Here is a 19,079-nt window from a genome sequence, read left to right on the forward strand (position 1 = left end):
CACATTTGTTTAAGTGGGACATCACATAGGTGGACGGTGGACTCCAAAAGTTGTCGCAAGTCCCTAATGTTTTGTGTGTTGTTGTAGTTTTTGGGGGGGGGGGGGGGGGGGGGGGGGGGTTGTTTATGTTGGTCAAGGCGTGTGCCCCCCAAGCTGATGGCGAGGGTTCATATCTTGGCTGGGGAAACGAGCGTTTCGAGATTAGATCTCCACAGGTCCACGTGGTTGACCTCTCGAGATTAGTTTTTCAAAATCTAAACTCGAGATCCTGAGTTTAGATTTAATCGATCAACGATCCAGATCGATCGCCATCCCACCTTTCAATTGGAACCATTGATCCCATGCTTTGGGACCCCGTGGCACTTAAATGGGAGGAGGGGGGGGGGGGTAATTCCAATGATCTTTGAACTCTAGAGGAGCTGAGATAACCAATCTACAAGGATTGTTATTGAGCAAGCACTTCATGGATAAAAATGAAAAATAAAGAATGCAAAACTAATAATAAGACACTTTCATGAAATAGAGCCGTTTAACATCTTTGGCTTGGTTGCTTAGCTAAGGAACTTGCACATGTCTAGAGGAAAAGATTGAGAATCTTAAAATCTACCAACATTTTGTCATGTTCTCAAATCTGTTTTTCATCAACTAAGAAAAACAACCGTCAAATCTTCAAGACACATATTGAAAAGTTTCTAATTTTTTGGGAGAGGAGTAACCACAGTTTGTCACAATGAAGTGCTTCCCCTTGTTAAGTTTATGTCTTGAAATAGTGCTTTTCTCTTTCGAGAGATTGGAGCTATGTGCAAGCCAAAAGCAGAGCGGCCATTGTTAGAATCAATAAGAGAATACAAATCAAGTTGCCAAGCTATTTTTTACCTTCCAAAGTGTTCCACCGCAACGTACTTGTGGTGAATGAAGTCCTCCTCCCGCTAATGATCCCCTTCGGCACGATCGCAATCGATGATGCCTTCCTCTCGTCAATACTTCCTTACCGCCTTCCCCTCCCCTCTCTATTACCATATACATGTGGTAGTGATGTGTGTGAACACACTTGAGATCGTTGGGACAGTTTTTCCCTCACTAGGAGGTTTTTCCCCCCGTGAATTATATATACGCCCATCACTCTAGGGCTATCTATCTTTTCATTGCATACTAAGTAATACACTCTTTGTTGTGTGCCTTGAGCTTCCTTTGTCTTCTCCAAGCTGTGTGTGTTTTCCTACAACCCTAATTCCAACAATTGGTATCAGAGCAGGTTGCATCCTCCCGGGCTTAGTCGCCAGTAGCTCCAACTCATGCCTTCTCACTTTCTCCAATTTTTGTGAGCTTTGGCGAGCATCGATAGCTCAAAATTTTCATTTGGGCTCATTTCGGCCTCCGTTTCCACTACAAGCAGTACTGCACATGCTATTTTGTCATTTTGTGCAAAATTTTTGTGAGTGCTGTTTTTGCATAACATATCCCTTACAGTCTTCTACAATTTGTGCTATAGAGCACGTACTGTTCCTGCTTTATTTCTCCTCTTTTTGGATAGTTTTCACATTAGGTGCATGCATTTGCCATGGCTGACAACAACATAGGTGTGTTCAAGATGTTTGCTACTGAGGACAGATTGGATGGGGACAATTACCCTATGTGGCCTTATTTGTGTAGTTGTACTCGTTCAGGTTCTCGCCATGTATCTTATGCATCAAATTGTTATGCTTTGGTTGTGTCTATCTTATGTGATGTTGACGAACCTTTGTCTTTTGATGAAGCACAAAATTAAAAAAATTGGTGGTTGCCATGCAATCTGAATATGATGCACTAATAGAAAATGACACTTGGACTTTCTGTGATTTGCCTCCTGGCAAAAAGGGCATTGGTACAAAGTGGGTTCACAAGTTGAAATGCAAGCCGAAAGGTGAGATTATCAAGAGACTTTTGCTCCCACTTGTTGTATGACTATTGTGCATTTTCTATGTGCATTGGCAGCTCATTTTGGTTAAGATGTACATCAGTCAGACATTGTTACTCCTTTCTTGAATGGTGACATATTTGAGGAAGTTTATGTAAAGGAGCCTCGCGGTTTTGTCATTAAAGGGCAGGAAGATAAAGTGTGCAAATATAAGAAAGCTTTGTATGGGTTGAAGCAATCTCCTCGTGCTTGGTATGAGAATGCTGACACTCATTTGATCAAAGAAGGCTTTTGTAACAGTCCGACAAAAAGCACATTGTATGTAAAGCATGAGGGTGATGTACTTCTCATTGTGGTTCTCTATGTGGGTGATTTGTTGATCATTGGACCAAATGAGAGACATATTGCTAAATTTAAGGTTGATTTGAATGCTACTTTCAAGATGAAAGATTTGGGACTGTTGCATCATTACTTGGGTAGACAATTTAAGCAGTGTGATGGTGGTATCACCTTGTGTCAGACAAGTTACATAGAGACATTGCTATGTACGTTTGAACTTGAGGATTGCAAACCTATTGCCACTCCCATGGAAACAGGTTTGCAATTGAGTCTCCATGATGTTGGTGATCTTGCTGATGTCACTCTTTACCAAACTACTGTTGGATGACTTATTTATGTATGCAACACGAGGTTGGATATTCAGTTTGGAGTCTAACAGGTCAACAAATTTATGCATAGCCGAGGGTCTAAGCATTGGCAGGTTGTCAAGAGGATTTTTCGCTACTTTAATGGCACTTTACATCATGGCTTGTTTTATCCCAAGGGGGTATCATTGCCTCCAGACTTACATGCTTTTTTGGACTCACATTGGGCTGGTCGTTTTGACACGCGGGTGTCCATGAGTGTTTTTTATTTATGCTCGACAGTTCATACATATCATGGTTGAGCAAGAAGAAACATAATGTGACCACTTCTAGTTGTGAGGCTAAGTACAAGGCATTCTTCACAGCTACAGTTAAGTGTGTATGGCTCAGACTTATGGCTTATTTGGGTGTTGGACAGGACATTGCCAACACGATTCACACTGAGAGTCAGAGTGTATTGGCAATTGCAAGGAACCGTATTTTTCATGCTCGCACAAAGCACATTGAGGTGCATTACCACTATGTCATGGAGAGGCTCTCAATAGGAGAGATCAACTTGGCTTATGTGCCAACACATGACAACGTTGCAGATCTTTTCACAAAGGAATTGTCTGGTGAGAAGTTCGAAGCTTTCCGCAAAGCTTTGGGCTTACTCCCCTATGTAGACTGATCATGTTCTCATAGGGCATGTCACTTCCCTATACTCTATGTGCTAGCTCTTGTTCATCGCATGACTCCAAGGGGGGATTTGTTACCATATACATGTGGTAGTGACGTGTGTGAACACAGTTAGGACCACCGGAGCATTTTTTCCCTCACTAGGAGACATTTTCTCCCGTGCATTGTATATACACCCATCACTCTAGGGTTATCTATCTTTACATTGCACACTAAATAATACACTCTCTGTTGTGATCCTTGAGCTTCCTTTGTCTTCTCCAAGCTATGTGTGTTTTTTTGCAACCCTAATTCCAACACTCTCTATTTCTTCTTCCCCCCTCTCAAAGAGGGTAACTCAAATACAAGACACTTTGTCTCTCTCTCTCTCTCTCTCTCTCTCTCTCTCTCACACACACACACACACACACACACACTCAACACATAACTTCCCCTCTTCTTTATACTCTCTCCCTCATACTTCCATCAAAATGAGAGCACTCAATTATTGAGTATCTAGTTTATATACACTAACTCAATAAAACAATGCTCAAGAAATTTGACATCTGCCTTTGTTAGTTAGCTTATAAATATACACATTCAACAGGGAAAAGATTGAAAATCTTAGAAAATGTTAGCATTTGCCATGCTTCCAATTTCCAAGTCTCTTTCCCATCAACCAAAGAAGACAAAGGACCAAGTTTCCAAGGGATATTTTGCAGGCTCATAAAAAAATTTAAACAAAGTTTGTGATTCGTGAGACAAATAACATATAAGGGGCCAATTCGTACATCAAAAGTAGGGCTCACCAACGTAAGTGCAGTCTATGCAACACAATACACATGGGAATCGAGATCCATTTAGTGGAAACGGCGACGGCATTAAATTGCAAGGCTAGTGCTCATGTGCAACAATAGCGCATGCACGTAGGGAATAAAGCAGATGACATTTAATCCTCCCCTGATTATGAGAAAGTAGTATTATTTTCCTTCTTTTCCAAGGGAGACAGGTGTCAAAAGATCAGAATTGGACGACCTTTAACCATGGGCCATAGTGCACCAAGGACTCTAGCATGCCAAAAAGACAAAGGACCAAGTTTCCAAGAGATATTTTGCAAGCTCATTAAAGGCTCACAAAAATATATAAAGAAAGTTCCTAATTCTTTGTGAGTCAAATAACATGCAAGGGGGCAATTTATACATCAAAATAAGGGCTCAACAAGAGAATTTTTTGTTTTTCTAAATTGAGATCTCGATTGCAAATGCATTGGGCTTTGGCGTTGGGATTTGGCTCAACGTTTGCGAAAAAATTGGGGCTCAATTTTTTCAACTGCTTGAAATTAAAAAATCTCGATTAGATTTTGAGCTTGCATTTATGAAAACTGGGAAATTCAAACAAGTTTTAGTGTAATGACCGGCGCAAGCTTTAGACTCTGAGCTTAAATCCGAGAGAATTTCAAGTGCCCTCATTTTCACTTGCCAGGGAAATCTTGTAAACTCAATACGTGGCCAAGATAATGGTTTTAACTAAGTGGTGTAAATCCAAATAGCAAAAATAAAAAAGGGTTTAAGTTGAGTCCTAGTGATAGGGTTAGATATCCATCTCCCCTTCTTAAGGCATTTTGCGAGTCGTATGAAGGCCAAAGCTATAAGGAGTTTACCGTTCGAAGGGCCTGTTCAAAACCTTTTCTTCCATAGAGAAGGGTGGAAAAATAGGGTGCATGTCGAACAAAGGGTTAATTTAAAGAACTTTTTATATCAAAATTAGGGCTCGCCAATGTAAGCCCGATTGTGCGGCAAAAAGCAATTTCACAAACACACAAAATTCTTGTTGGGATAGATTCAAAGGGAAAATTTTGCTGAATAATCGGCATTTTTTGCAATTTAACTCTACATTCTTGAATGTTTAAAGTGGGTTTTCTCCTTTGCCTCCTCTCTTCTATCGGATGATTTGGTTTTTCAATCGGATCAAGGCTAAGCTGAGACACACTTTTCTCGAGCATTGCTAAAGCGCAGATTGTCGAGCACAATGCACAAGGGGAATTAAGCTCCTTAATGGAAATGACGGCAGCACTAAATCGTAAGGCTAGTGCCCATGTGTAGTAGCAACACATGCACATAGAGAATAAAGCGCAAAAAACACCCTTGACTTTTTTGCTTTCCCTTTCTAAAATTGTAGGGAAGAATATGCTAAATGATTGCTGATTTTATTCAAAGAAGGCTGTGAATTGTGGCCAAAAATTGAAAAGTTCACCTTGCTGGGTACATTGTAAAACCCTATTTTGCTCTACTCTCATCTATTAGCAGAAATCTTCTTAGATTCCTTGGTCTTGTGTTTTTGAGGCCTCAACAACGCTTTCGATTGCAGTGTGCTCAAACACGCTCCCACGCGCATCGTCAAATTCACACAGATGCCTCATTAAGGCTCCTGCTCCCCCATCTCTACATCCCACTCGCGAGCATCGAGCATCATAGGCTTGTGCTCGCACATCACTGCATCCCAGCCTTCCTTGTCCTGCGCCCAGGTTTCTCTGTGGCCTACAAAGAGCCTCTGCCCTCCATCTAGTTGGTATCCAGCGCTCTGCTTTACATTGCAAGTCCTCCTTTGGCAGCATCCCATATAAGAAGGAACACATTCCGTTCATCCCTTGGTTGTGACATGTGCCCATCCTCCCATTCTATACTCCCCCTCCCATTGTGTCATGGTTCCTTCTGAACAGATAACCACAGGCTCGCGCTCTCAGCACATGCTAGTCTGTACTCCGATGACATCGCGTTGCAGAGAGAGAGAGAGAGAGAGAGAGAGAGAGAGAGAGAGAGAGAGAGAGAGAGAGAGAGAGAGAGAGTCTGTGTCGTGTGCGTCCATCGTCCATCAGCGTTGGCTTCATGCCTCATGGCAAACACACACACACACACACACACACACACACACACACACAGAGAGAGAGAGAGAGAGAGAGAGAGAGTTTGTGTCGTGTGCGTCCATCACCCATCCGCATTGGCCTCATGCCTCATGGCAGACGTAGAGAGAGAAAGAGAGAGAGCACAATTGGAGCTTTTGCGGCCTTGCGACACATCACTTTTTTCAACGGGAAGCCCCCCTCTTTCACGTGCAACTGGTTCAAGCCCTGAGATAGAGAGATTTTTTAATTTAAATTTCTCGAATCTCACTACAACTACACGCCTCCGCTGACAGATGTAATTTAAGACCCTTTGCTTTTACCTCTATTTTCAAAATTCCCAAAACACCCCTTGTTGTGAGATCAAAGTTCTCCACAGATTTAAAAAAAATTGTAGCTTTACATAAGAAGATTGATTGTCTATCAATACAAGATGCTAAATCTAGAATTGGGGTTGGTTATGCGGGCTTAGGAGATGAATTGCTTCATTATCTTTAGACAAATAACATGCTAAGAGGCAAAAACAAATCTCGATTGTCAAAAGGAATAAAGAGTAGAAAATCTTGAACAAATCCAACCTAAATAGATACAAAGGTATTTTGGGAATTTTTGAAATTGGAGAGGTAATTTGGTAATAAGAGAGAGAAATATCTACATAGCACTGCCTGCACGTGGAAAGAGGTTTTCTTTTTTCTAAGCTTGGTTATGATCCAAACTTTTTTCTTTTCTTTTTTCCAAAGCGAGGTATCTTGTGAGATACCAATTAATGAGGACGTTGGTACTACCTACTGGCTCTATTTTCTCTTTCCATTACATAGAATCTCCTCAAGATGCTTCAGCATCTCCAATCAACCCACGATTTAAAACCATTGCTAATGGACATGATTTGACCTAAGCACGTAAGAGAACAAAGACTCAAGCTTAACCACTAGGCTATACGCCTGTGCTGCCCTATGGTTTCCCCTTAAGCATTAAAAAAAAACAAACACCCCCCCCCCCCCCCCCCCCCCCCCCCCCCCCCCCGGCACCCTAGCCCCATACCCTTTCTCCTTTACCTTTCTTTTCCCCACTCTTCCCTTTTCCTTTCTCCCCCCCTCCCCCCCCCAAACTAATTAATTAATAGGTTTGTGAAAACGACGTTTTGGCTCCCTACTGGGTCTATATACATCTTATTTTTCGATATACCCTCCTCCTCGGTCTGCCAAGTTTGGTCGCTTTCGCCTACAGGGTGTTCCCACGCACCTTGCCATTGCCCACTCCACTCCTCCTCAGCTTCCTCTAAGGCTCTGTAGAGTCCCTCGCTCGTCGCTATGGCTCCTGGACCTCCACTCTCGTCCTAGCTGCATGAAGGCAAGGACGATCCAACTTTTCAGCCGGCTGGCCTGATCTGCACCACGGTTCTGGTTCTCACAGCTGACTAGCACGAAAGACACACACACACACAGAGAGAGAGAGAGAGAGAGAGAGAGAGAGAGAGAGAGAGAGAGAGAGAGAGAGAGAGAGAGAGAGAGCTCCACCTGCTCACCATACCCTGTTGTCCCCTCATCCTCCCCATCGCCTCGTCCTCCATCCTCGTCGTTATGGCCTCTACTTACCAAAGTGAGCTCGCAGAATGCACAGGATTGGACCTTCTTTAGTCTCTACGACCTACGGCACACACGCCCTGCCTCCCCTTCCTGTCGATGTTGCTCCTTGCTCTTCCTGCGTCCACGGAATGCATCGACATCACCATACAGACAGACACACACAGACAAAAAGAGAGAGACCCATGCACGTCTTGTGCGCGATGAAGTCCCCTGCTCCCCCAATATTTTCTCGTAAATACCCAAAATGCCCTTCAAATTTTCCAAAAATCCCAAAATACGCATGGTTGTCAGAGCAAATGTCTCCGAAAATAAATTTATAACACCTGATTGTATTATAAATTGTAATTGAGCTAGTTAATATATCATACATAATTGCCTGCCTGCCTTTTTCTGCTAGATATTCTCTAACAAATTGCATGCTAACCACTAAAGAACGGATCTCAATTCTCAAAAACCTTGACTAATGCGTCACGTGGATGTCTGCTTCCTTTTCTATTCAAACTAAAACACCTACCTTTACTTTTACATCCCTTTAAACAAAGGTATCTCCCTAGATTCCTACAAAAAGAAATAGAAAAAAGATTAGGGAGACATATGGGAGGACCTCCTGGCACCCTTTTTTTTTCTTTATAGCAAAACTCACAATTGTGAGTGAATTATATTGAGTAGGCCAAAAAATTACAAGGTCTTGTCATGCTCATTTTTAGCCATGACGTCATCCAGGGATCATTATTACATCGGCTATCAGGGCAGCCAACCCTACCAACCCACCCCCTCATCCTAGATACACAAGGTCCATACTCTTGCCATTCTGAGATCTTTTATTTACCGATGGCCAAGATTTGCCCCCATCCTAGGCATTCCATCTGCTGACAACAAGGCAGAAGTAGTCCTAGCCCAATCCTCTGAGTGGTGCTTGTGCTCGAGTGTCCATATTAGCACTTTGCTTTCTTGCACAATTTCTGCGAAGCTTGCCAACTATTGGCACCTTTCTAAATCAAACTAAATAGTTTCTCTAATTATGGTTGTTCCACCGTGATACATGCTAGGCCCTTTTGTATCATGCAAGGTGTATGTACCAATGCAAGTCACTAAAGGTGGCATTAGTCAAAATTTCCAATCCTTTAGTGTAATTGCAGGCGAAAGCTTCAAAATTCGACCAAAACTGGGAGAATTTCAAGTGTGCCCTTATTTTCACTTGGCAGGGAAATGTTGTAAATTAAAACGTGGCCAAGACAATGGTCTTAATTGAGTGGTGTAAATCAAAATGGCCAAAAAACCATGTTATAAATGAGCGCTAAATACTATGACAGTTGTAATTGGCACGTGCAAGTGTACATCCTGCTAGTTCCTCAGGAGTCACCTGCTAGCAACGCCGTGCCAAGGCGATGATCTTAATTAAGAGCAAGGTCTCACATTATGTCGAGAATATCAATGATATTAAGCATTAGCTATCTTACCTAGATGTCCCTCAAGGAAAAAATGAAGTCATTGCTGGCACAATCTGTCAAAAAATTGTATCTCGACTTCTTTTGATCGTTCAGCGGGCGGTGAGCTCACAAAAAAAAAAACTCATTTGTCACTCTTTCGATTCTCTTTCTATTACAATGGGAAATTTGTATTCGGAGCATTACTATATTCTTTGGAAGGTTTCTTCCAAGTACCTAGTAAGTAACATGACCGCGTCGTATTCGAGAAAAGTGTGCCGCAGCTAAGCCTTGAGCCGCTTGAAAAAACGACACCGGTGGTTGAAGGGAGGAGGGTGAGGAGGAAAGCTGCTTGAGAAATTCAAGGAAATAGAGTCAAATAGTAAAAAATGTTAGTTATTATGAAAGATTTCCTCTCTGAATCTATTCTAAAGGGAATTTTGTATGTTTGTAAAGTTGATTTTTCTCGAGTAGTGCGATTGCTATGCAACCATATTACATGCAAAACCCGACTCTAAGCAATATGAATCAAGTTGGCCAGAAAAAAAAAAACAAAACGATATCGTCCAATCAAAAGAATCGATGCATCATTGTAGCGCCAAAACCAAAGCACGGGCAATGGCGCACAAGCGTAACTGCTAGCTTCGTGCAGACTCCGATTGACAAGCCATTGACCAATCTTGCAATTCAGTGATTCGACACTACTGATTCAATGTTGAGACGAAAGCAACTTCGCATGGGGAACTGGAGCCGCAAGAGACCACAATAAGTGCGCAATGCGGACAACCATAACATTGATGAAGCCCATGAGCAGTACTAAAGCATCTTCTACAGCACAACAGACATGCGGGCCAAATTAGGTACCCCCCACACGAAGGGGGGTAATCAAATATTTGGTTGGAGTTACCTCCATCACTTCATGCACACACGTAAAATGTTTGTTGTTGTAATTTGAAAGGGGAGGGGTAGGCTAACTTCACGTCTAAGAGGTGCAGTTGAGGCACCAAACTCAGTTTTGAACATTGGGATCTTCCCATATCCTTGAAATTCACTCTCACACCTTTTCCAAAGCTTAAGTGATTGCAATTTTGCCTCAAAAGACTCACTTTCTATTATCTCTCTGGTCTCAATCTTTTCTCTCTCATCCTTGGGAAAAGGTTAAGGTCAAATCCACAAGTTCTAAATGAATAAAAAATTAGAGGACTCACAAAACTCCAAGCACCCTTTTGACGTGTGACTGCTAAAGGAAATGGTCATTTTCTTTTTCCTTGTGAGAGTGTTGTTTTTAGGGGGTAACATATAACAATTACCCCCATGCGTGTGGGGGCCCTCTACAAGGAAATCCTCAATAGCAAAGAAAACGATGGCAATAAAATACTCCCGAATATCATACATGTGTTGAAAGCTCACAATTGGACGACCTTCATCTATAGTGCACTAAGGCCTTTAGCAGGCCAAAAAGACAAAGGACCAAGTTTCCAAGAGGTATTTTGCAGGCTCATTAAAGCCTCATAGGAAATTTTTAACAAAGTTCGTAATTCTTTATGAGTCGAATAAGATGCAGGGGTTAACTCCTTACATCAAAATTACAACTCACCAATGTAACCTCGAGTGTACGGGAAGAAACAATCTCACAGGTACACAAAATTCCCTTTAGGATAGCTTCAAAGTGGAATTTTGGCAAAGCAATCTGTATTTTCTGCAATCTAACTCTATGTTCTTGAATTTTTAAAGTGGATTTTCCCTTTCTCCGCGTCTCTTTAATTGGCTGATGTGGTTTCTCAAACGGATCAAGACTAATCTAAGACACACTTTTCTCGAACATTGATAAGCACAGACTATCGAGCACAATGCACATAAGAAATTAAGATCCATTTAATGAAAACGATGACGGCATTAAATCGCAAGGCTAGTGCTCACGTGCAACAGTAGCACATGCACATAGGGAATAAAGTAGACGATATTCAATCCTCCCATGATTACGAGAAAGTAGTACTATTTTCCCTAGGGTGAGAAATGTGGAAAGCCCATAATTGGACGACCTTCACCCATAGAGAGGCCTTTAGTAGGCCACCAAGTTTCCAAGATATATTTTGCAAGCTCATTAAAGGCTCACAAAAACTTTAAAGAAAGTTCCTAATTCTTTGTGAGTCAAATAACATGCAAGGGGTCAATTCGTACATCGAAATCAGGGCTCACCATAATAAATTTTCCTTTTCAAATAAAATAAGGAAAATTTAAAAACCTTCCAAATTTTTAGGTTACATTCTATGCTATTTACTGATATTTACAATAAAGTGTATAAACTATTGTTGGATGAGCTTAAGAAAACATTCCCTTGGCACAGATGTTCGGGAAAGCTCAACCTCGGCTTAGCCTTGAGCCAATTGAAATGGAGATTAGTCGATTGCAAGCCATGGGAAAAGGAAGTGAAACTGACAAAGTATACAAGAAAATAGTGCCAAAATCTTGCAAATTGGGATCTTGATCGGAAATGAATTGGGCTTTGGCTCAAAGTTTTGAAAAAGACGGAGCCCAATGTTTCTTAACGAGATGAAATTGTAAAATCCCGACTAGATTTTGAGCTTGCCTTCAAATAAATCGGGAATTTCAAACAAGCTTCAGTGTAATTGCAGGCAAAAGCTTTAAACTTCGACCTTAAAACTGGGAGAAATTCAAGCATGCCCTTATTTTCACTTGCTAGGGAAATGTTGTAAATTAAAATGTAGCCAAGACAATGGTTTTAGTTAAGTGGTGTAAATCAAAATGGCAAAAAAAAAGTTTTAACATAGCACTAAATGCTATGAAAGTTGTAATTACCATGTGCAAGTGTACCTGCCAGCTTCGTCAGGAGTCATCGTCAGCAACGCTTTGCCAAGGCAATGATTTTAAATAAGAGCAAGGTCTCACATTACGTCGAGAATATTAGTGAGATACCTAGATGTCTTCAAGGAAAAAATGAAGTCATTGCTTGCATGATTTGTCAAAAATTGTATCTCGACTTCACTTCATCGTTCAACGGATGGTGAGCTCACAAAGAAAATCTCATTTGTTACTCTTCCGATTCTCTTTCTAATACAAGGGGAAACTTTGTATTCGGAGAATTACTATATTCTTTGGAAGGTTTCTTCCAAGTACTCCTAGTAATGAAGTCATTGCTTGCACGATTTGTCAAACATTGTATCTCGACTTCACTTCATCGTTCACGGGATGGTGAGCTCACAAAAAAAAATCTCATTTGTTACTCTTCCGAGGGGAAACTTTGTATTCGGAGCATTACTATATTCTTTGGAAGGTTTCTTCCAAGTACTCCTAGTAAGTAACATGACCGCTCAATGTTCGGGGAAAGTGTGCCTCAGCTAAGCCTTGAGCCGCTTGAAAAAATGAAACATGCGATCGAAGGGAGGAGAGAAGGAGAAAATCCGCTTGAGAAGTTCAAGGAAATAGAGTTAAATTGTAATAAATGTTAGTTATTTTGAAAAATGTCCTCTTTGAATCTACCCTAAAGAGAATTTTCTGAAATTGATTTTTCCCGAGCATTATGATCGCTACACAACCATATTACATGTGGGACCCGGCTCTAAGCGATGTGAATCAAGCTGGGCCAAAAAAAGATAGTGTTCAATAAAAAAAAGGGAAAATTACCAAAATACCCCTCTAATTTGTGGAAATTCCCAAAATACCCTTGTATCTATTTTAGTTGGATTGTTCACGATTTCCTAATCTTTATTCTTTTTTGACAATGTATATCCGTTTTTTAGTGCTTAACATGTACTTTGTCACAAATTACCTCCAAAAAAAAAGACAATTATGTCTAAAAATAATGAAGCATTCATCTCCAAAGCCTACATAACAAGCTCAAATTCTAATTCTAGTTTTAGTATCTTCTATTCATAGACAATCACTCTTCTTATGAAAAGCTACAATTTTTTTAATCTTTGGATAAAATTACTATGACAACCAGGGGTATTTTGGGAATTTTGGAAAATTTGAAGGGCATTTTGGGAATTTATGACAAACTATGAGGGGTATATTGGGAATTTTGGAAATTTGAAGGGTATTTTGGGAATTTCCACAAATTAGAGGGGTATTTTGGTAATTTTCCCTAAAAAAATTTGATGCGTCGGCTACAGTGCCGAAACGAAAGCACGGGCAGTGGCGTAGAAGTCCAACATCGTGTAGACTCAGGCTGAGGAGCTTGCGATTCTGATTGTGGCTCATTCAATGCTGAGACAAAAGTAGCTTTGCATGGGGAACTAAAGCCGCCATGCATACGGAGTTGAGACTGTAGTAAGTGTGCAATGCAGACAACCACAACGCTAAGTGATGATTCGATGGAGCGCGTGCGCAATAGCAATTGTTACCGAATGACTCTACAACAACACACATGCGGACCAAATTACAAGGAAATCTTTACTTGCAAAGAAAAGGATGGCAACAAAAAACTCCCCCAAACATACACGTGTTGAAAGCTCAGAATTAGACGCCCTCACCCATAGTGCACTAAGGCCTTTTGGAGCCCAAAAAAAAGATGGAAAAATTACCAAAATACCCCTCTAATTTGTGGAAATTCCCAAAATACCCTTCAAATTTCAAAAATTCCCCAAATACCCCCGATTTTTGGTCATAAATTCCCAAAATGCTCTTCAAATTTTCCAAAATTCCCAAAATACCCTTGGTCGTGAGATTAAATTTCTCCAAAGATAAAAACATTTCTAGCTTTCTATAAGAAGACTTGTTGTGTATCGATACAAGATGCTAAAACTAGAATTTGACTTGGCTACGTAGGCTTTGGAGATGAAATGCTTCATTGTTTTAAGATATAATTGTTTTTTTTTCAAGGTAATTTGTGAAAAATTACATGTTAAGCACTAACAAACGGATGTCAATTGTCAAAAAAGGAATAAAGATTAGAAAATTTTGAACTATTCAATTGAAATAGATAAAGGGTATTTTGGGAATTTTTGAAATTTGAGGGGTATTTTGGGAATTTCCACAAATTAGAGGGGTATTTTGATAATTTTCCCAAAAAAGATCAGTTCCTCCGGCAGTACAACGAGCAGTGAACCAAACGAACGATGATTTCAATGGCATTTCAAGCCATGATGACAAAATGGGCCGCACTCATTTGCTTTGGTTTTTTGCACTAGCTCACGTAAAACCTTTCTGCTAATTGACACCCACAATGGCCGCCATCGATCGCCTGCTTTGGAGGTACTTCTGCTCGTTCTCGCTATCGCTCCATAGTGGCTACGTCAGTTTTGCTGCATTCTCTCTACTAATGCTTGTATGTACTGTAGGGCGGACAAACCTGGCAAGATATCTGATTTGCACTTGGTAACATCTCCATTTTTGCAGTTTTGAGAGAGAGAGAGAGAGAGAGAGAGAGAGAGAGAGAGAGAGAGAGAGAGGTGTATACGCACACGCGGCCATCTCATCTTTAAAGGGTTGAACAAGCTATAGAATTTCATGGTTTTAACATTTGTGACCGTGTTTTCTTGATTGAGTGGAAGTACCCTCCTTGCTTTCAAGCATTAGCTCTCTTGAAGGACATCTTTTTTTGAAAAGTTTTTTTCTTGTCTATGATTTTTGCTCTTTTGGTAGGTGAGTGACAGGCTACCTCCTCCCAGTTCTGGGGAAGTCCGGGTTGCAATCAAAGCAATAGGCCTCAATTTTGCGGATGGTACATTTTCCAAGTTCTCAAGTAGTGTTTTAATATTTTTTTTCTCGTTTTCTTTGCAAAAAAGGAGGGCTTGTACCCTTTATATTACATAACTAAAACATATCAAAGCTTGAAGGCACTACAAATAGACCATAGGCATTACAGATCAGCTGATAGGCTTGTAGCCTTTATATTACATAACTAAAACACATCAAAGCTCGAAGGCAGTAAGTACAAATAGACCATAGGTATTACAGATTAGCTGATAGTGCAAAAACCGGGATATAACATAATGACAAACCTTAAGGAAAAACTACCATGGATGTAGGGTTATAAAATAGGGAGATACAAACAAAAAGCTGAATAGTTAAGAGTGTGACTTGTGTAGACGAGAGCAGCTACAGAAACAGGCTACCCAAAACCATGAGAGCTCGAAAACTCTTTCAAAGGATCCCCAATATCAAACTCTATGCTTTCTGCCAAAAGGCCCAATTCAGCAGCTGCATATATCTACCACCATACCTTCATTTCTTTATAATTGAAAGAGAGATCAAATTTACCAGGAAGGAGGGACAATCCTTTCATAAGTTTCCACGAAGTGAAGACGTGGCATGACCTGACGGGAACGGACGAGGAGAGCAAGAGCTTGAGTAGAGCTGGACCCCCATCAGCTTGCAAGCACTTGCCAATTGCAGCGGGTTTCGTGGTGGTAATCACGGTGTAATTCGTGGGAGGCTGTATGGTTGATGATGTGGCATTGTACGATAATGCTGATGTGGAATATACGGACATGGATGACGTGGCGAGATTGATGTTGAGACTTTTTATGGCACCAATTATGGAGCGCATTGACTTTTTGAGCTTTTGGGCATGAGTTTTTGATAGCCGTGCTCTTGAGCACCTGAAAAAATTAATAGTGATCTTAAAGTCGCTTTTAGAGATTGCTTTTGGAGCCTTGCTTATAAAACAGAGGCCAGGGTGCCATTAGAGCATATGGATGGATTGGCCTTGTGGATTGCAACATTGTGGATGACTTAGAGGAAGAGCCACGAGAGGAAGAGCGTGGCTCTTCGAGTTGTAACTTCGACTTCGATCTTATGGTACCGCAAGGGGCACCTAGTTGAGGGGTGAATGCTTCTAGGAGTAGAACTCCGCCACAATGTCCCTCGTCTATTGTGTTCTTTCTCTTTTCAAGCTCAAGTGTTTGCTGTTTAGGATTGATGCAGTGTTTCTACCGCCTCATCAATTACTGTGGTAGAGCTTAGGCGATTGTTCTTCTTAGAGCAATCTGGCTAGAACTACAACAATCGATTGTGGAAACAACACCTAGTCATCTTCAAGAAGAAGAGGAGCAAGAGAAATAGCAATATGTGGATGAAGAGATCGTGGCAGCAGAAGACTTCGATGAACTTGAAGAAGCGGAAGGGGATAGTGAGGAAAAGGAGTTCAGACTTGGCAAGGTCTACTCCCACAATTAGAGGAAGAGAGGAAAAGTAGTGATCATCGGTCGATATGCTTTTGGGAGTTTGCAGAGTGTTCGACCAAGGGGAAAGACAAGAAGCAGAGCACAAAAGAGCAAAGAAAGCCAAGGCATGAATAGATTCAGTGTCTAATAAGATATGGTTAGAGAGATTGGCAGGATGTCTTGGTTTGCGCAAGTAGAAAAGTTGCAGCTGGCAGGGACTTTTTGAAAAGGTGTAGATCAAAAATTGAAGATTGAACATCTGTTGTGAGCAGCGGATGCAAGTGAAAGAGAGGAATTTTTGAAGTCTCTTTTGGGCCAAGGGTGCCATTAGAGCAAATGGATGGATCAGCCCAGTGGATTGCGACTTTGTCAACAACTCAAAGGGAGAGCGTGCCTCTCCGAGTTGTAACTTTGACTCCGGCCTTATGGACTAAAGAATTACCGGAAGGGGCGCATAATTGAGGGACCAATGCTTTTGGGAGTGGAACTTCGGTGCTACGTGTGTCTCGTCTAGTGTTTCTTTGTTTGTTCAAGTTCAAGTGTTCGCTCTTTTGGTTCAGTTTGCTATTGTTGTAGTGTTTCTATCGCCTTGTGAAGGTGACTTGTCAGTTACATAAGTCTTATTCTCACAAAATACTTGGCAATGGATTTGATGGCATCTACTTCTCTACTTTGTGTCGGTTCTTCTAATATCAAAAGAACACTCGAACTATCTTCCAAAGCTTCTCTACTTCGAGTCAGTTCTTCTAGCATCGAGGGAAGACTCAAACAACCTTCCAAAGCATGTGGAAAAAAATGTTCCATGTCACACATTGTTGACGTGTCAAGACACTGTCACAAAGTGATGGCGTGGCATGACCTAAAGGATGGACTCCGGACAAAGAGGGGTACAAACCCTAGTGAAAGAGGCAGATGAAGTTTTACCAAACTTACAAGGCTTGCCGAGTGGCCTATTTTTTTTAAAAGTAAGTTTCTACCAACTTATGGGGACCCTATCCAATGGGGCCTAGGGCACACTAGACATAAAAACAAAGCAGGACCACACACACAGACTCAAAAATCTTGCGTGGAGCATGCTTATGTGGCAGTTGGACGGACGCTCGCGATGACTTGGCAGGCCGCATGGACCATGTGTTTTACGTTAATGATGTGGCAACCGTACGGATTTCCGTGAATGGGTTGCTGGCAGTGCTAGCTTTCGTAGCCATACGCTTTTGGACTTGTAGCTTTTCATGTACCCCTTTTGGCTAGGGGCCTTTATAAGAGTTGCCAAGGTCTTTCTCCCGCATATTAGCTTGCGAGCACTGCTGGGAGAAGGGGACCCTTGGACTTTGTTCTTTGTGAAGCATAATGATAAAGAAATACTGACAAGGGGTGCCAGTCTTTGGGGCAGTCTCTCTGGGCGTGGAACTCCGTCATGCCGTGTTGTCTCTCTTAATTTTGTTCAATTCTTTCAATTTTCTCACGTATATTGCATTAGATCTTCAGCTTGGAGTGTCCAAGTCTATTACAGTGGTATCAAAGCTCAGAGGCTTCTTCTTCTACGAAGGATCCGATCCCGTTACTTGCAGCACACATGGATTCAGTCGACGAATCTCGCCAGGAGGTAAGTGTGGCACCCGACCACTTAGGTTCGGGAGAGAATAATGGAGACTCAAACGGACATCGGCCATCTTTTGAAGAATCGAAAGAGTATGGCCCGTCTCCACCTACTGAATACGAAAGAATGGAGATGCAACGTCAATAGCAGGTCGACGTCTGTGCTCAACAAATGCTTCAATATTCCAAGGATTCATAATGTGAAATTTTTGATCAAGCACCTGCTTGACGAGATGCATTCTCGATGGCGTACCGCCATCCGTTCACCTATGAAGTCAGCTTTGAAGAAGACGACTACACCAGGAACACCCACTCAGAAGGTGTACTCAGGGGGTGAATTCGAGGAAGCAGTAGGACGGCGAGTCATTAGACTCATGAAGACCAAGAAACAACCGCGGAAACATAGTCGAGCAACAGACGATCCTGGCTACTTGGGTCCGAGGTCTACTTTTGAGAATGCACGAAAGGCAAAGAAACGTGTGAGATTTGAGGGTGTTTCCAGTTCATCCTTATCCTCTTTTGATAGCCCGGAACAATTTTTCTTCCTCCGAGTCTAGTGACGAGGATAGAAAGAGCAGGAAGAGGAGAAAGATTCAGAGACATACCAAAGGAAAGAAGAAGGCAAAGGAGAGCCTATCCCACAGAAGATCTCGGAAGTATTTTGACAGTTTGAACGAGGATTCTTCCTCCTCTGAAAGTTCGGATTTTGATGAGCCGGTGTTTTCAACCCAGAGGAAGTACATTTATAGACCCGACCAGCATGATTTTCTTGGGGATAAAGAGCAAGAAGCCCAAGGATTTCAAGTAGGGTGGGTAGGCAATAAAAGTTCGATACATTTGCTGGCTTTAAGGATACCAACAAGGCCCTCACTTTTATCCAATAGTTTGACATAGCCTACTCCGGAGGACGCTACTCAGAGCATTCCAAGGTCCAGAGGGCAGCGTCTTACCTCAAGGGGAATGCACAAACCTGGTGGTCTACCCTGCTGCTACGGAGGGAGGCACCAATGAAGGGGCTACACTTCAAGCGAATTTTTACTTCATGGCTCACCTAGGAATACGAACGCGATGTGATCACAACTTGGAATCATCTAAGGATGACCAAGGAGGACACTAGATACCTATCGTGAGATTTTGGGACACTTTTCTATTGGCCTCTTCTTTCAAGAAAATCACCTTCAAGCAGCAGATTGAGCGATTTTGCTGTGGTCTACCTAAAGAGATACAAGATTCCGAGTCCATG

The 19,079-nt window shown here is 41.7% G+C and overlaps 1 protein-coding gene across 1 annotated transcript in view; it reads left to right on the plus strand.

Moving 5' to 3' along the window:
• Window positions 1-14,167: 14,167 nt before the first annotated feature.
• LOC147428156 (uncharacterized) overlaps window positions 14,168-19,079 on the plus strand; it is a 90,579-nt gene continuing 85,667 nt past the window's right edge. The window contains exons 1-3 of the mRNA XM_086496639.1: window positions 14,168-14,324; window positions 14,411-14,447; window positions 14,715-14,793. Of these exons, the coding sequence (XP_086352765.1) occupies window positions 14,296-14,324; window positions 14,411-14,447; window positions 14,715-14,793 (145 nt within the window). The 5' untranslated portion in view covers window positions 14,168-14,295. The remainder of the gene's footprint in view (window positions 14,325-14,410; window positions 14,448-14,714; window positions 14,794-19,079) is intronic.

This window comes from Adiantum capillus-veneris, chromosome 23, assembly GCF_014529385.1.
Source record: "Adiantum capillus-veneris isolate H3 chromosome 23, ASM1452938v2, whole genome shotgun sequence".
Lineage (NCBI taxonomy): Eukaryota > Viridiplantae > Streptophyta > Polypodiopsida > Polypodiales > Pteridaceae > Adiantum > Adiantum capillus-veneris.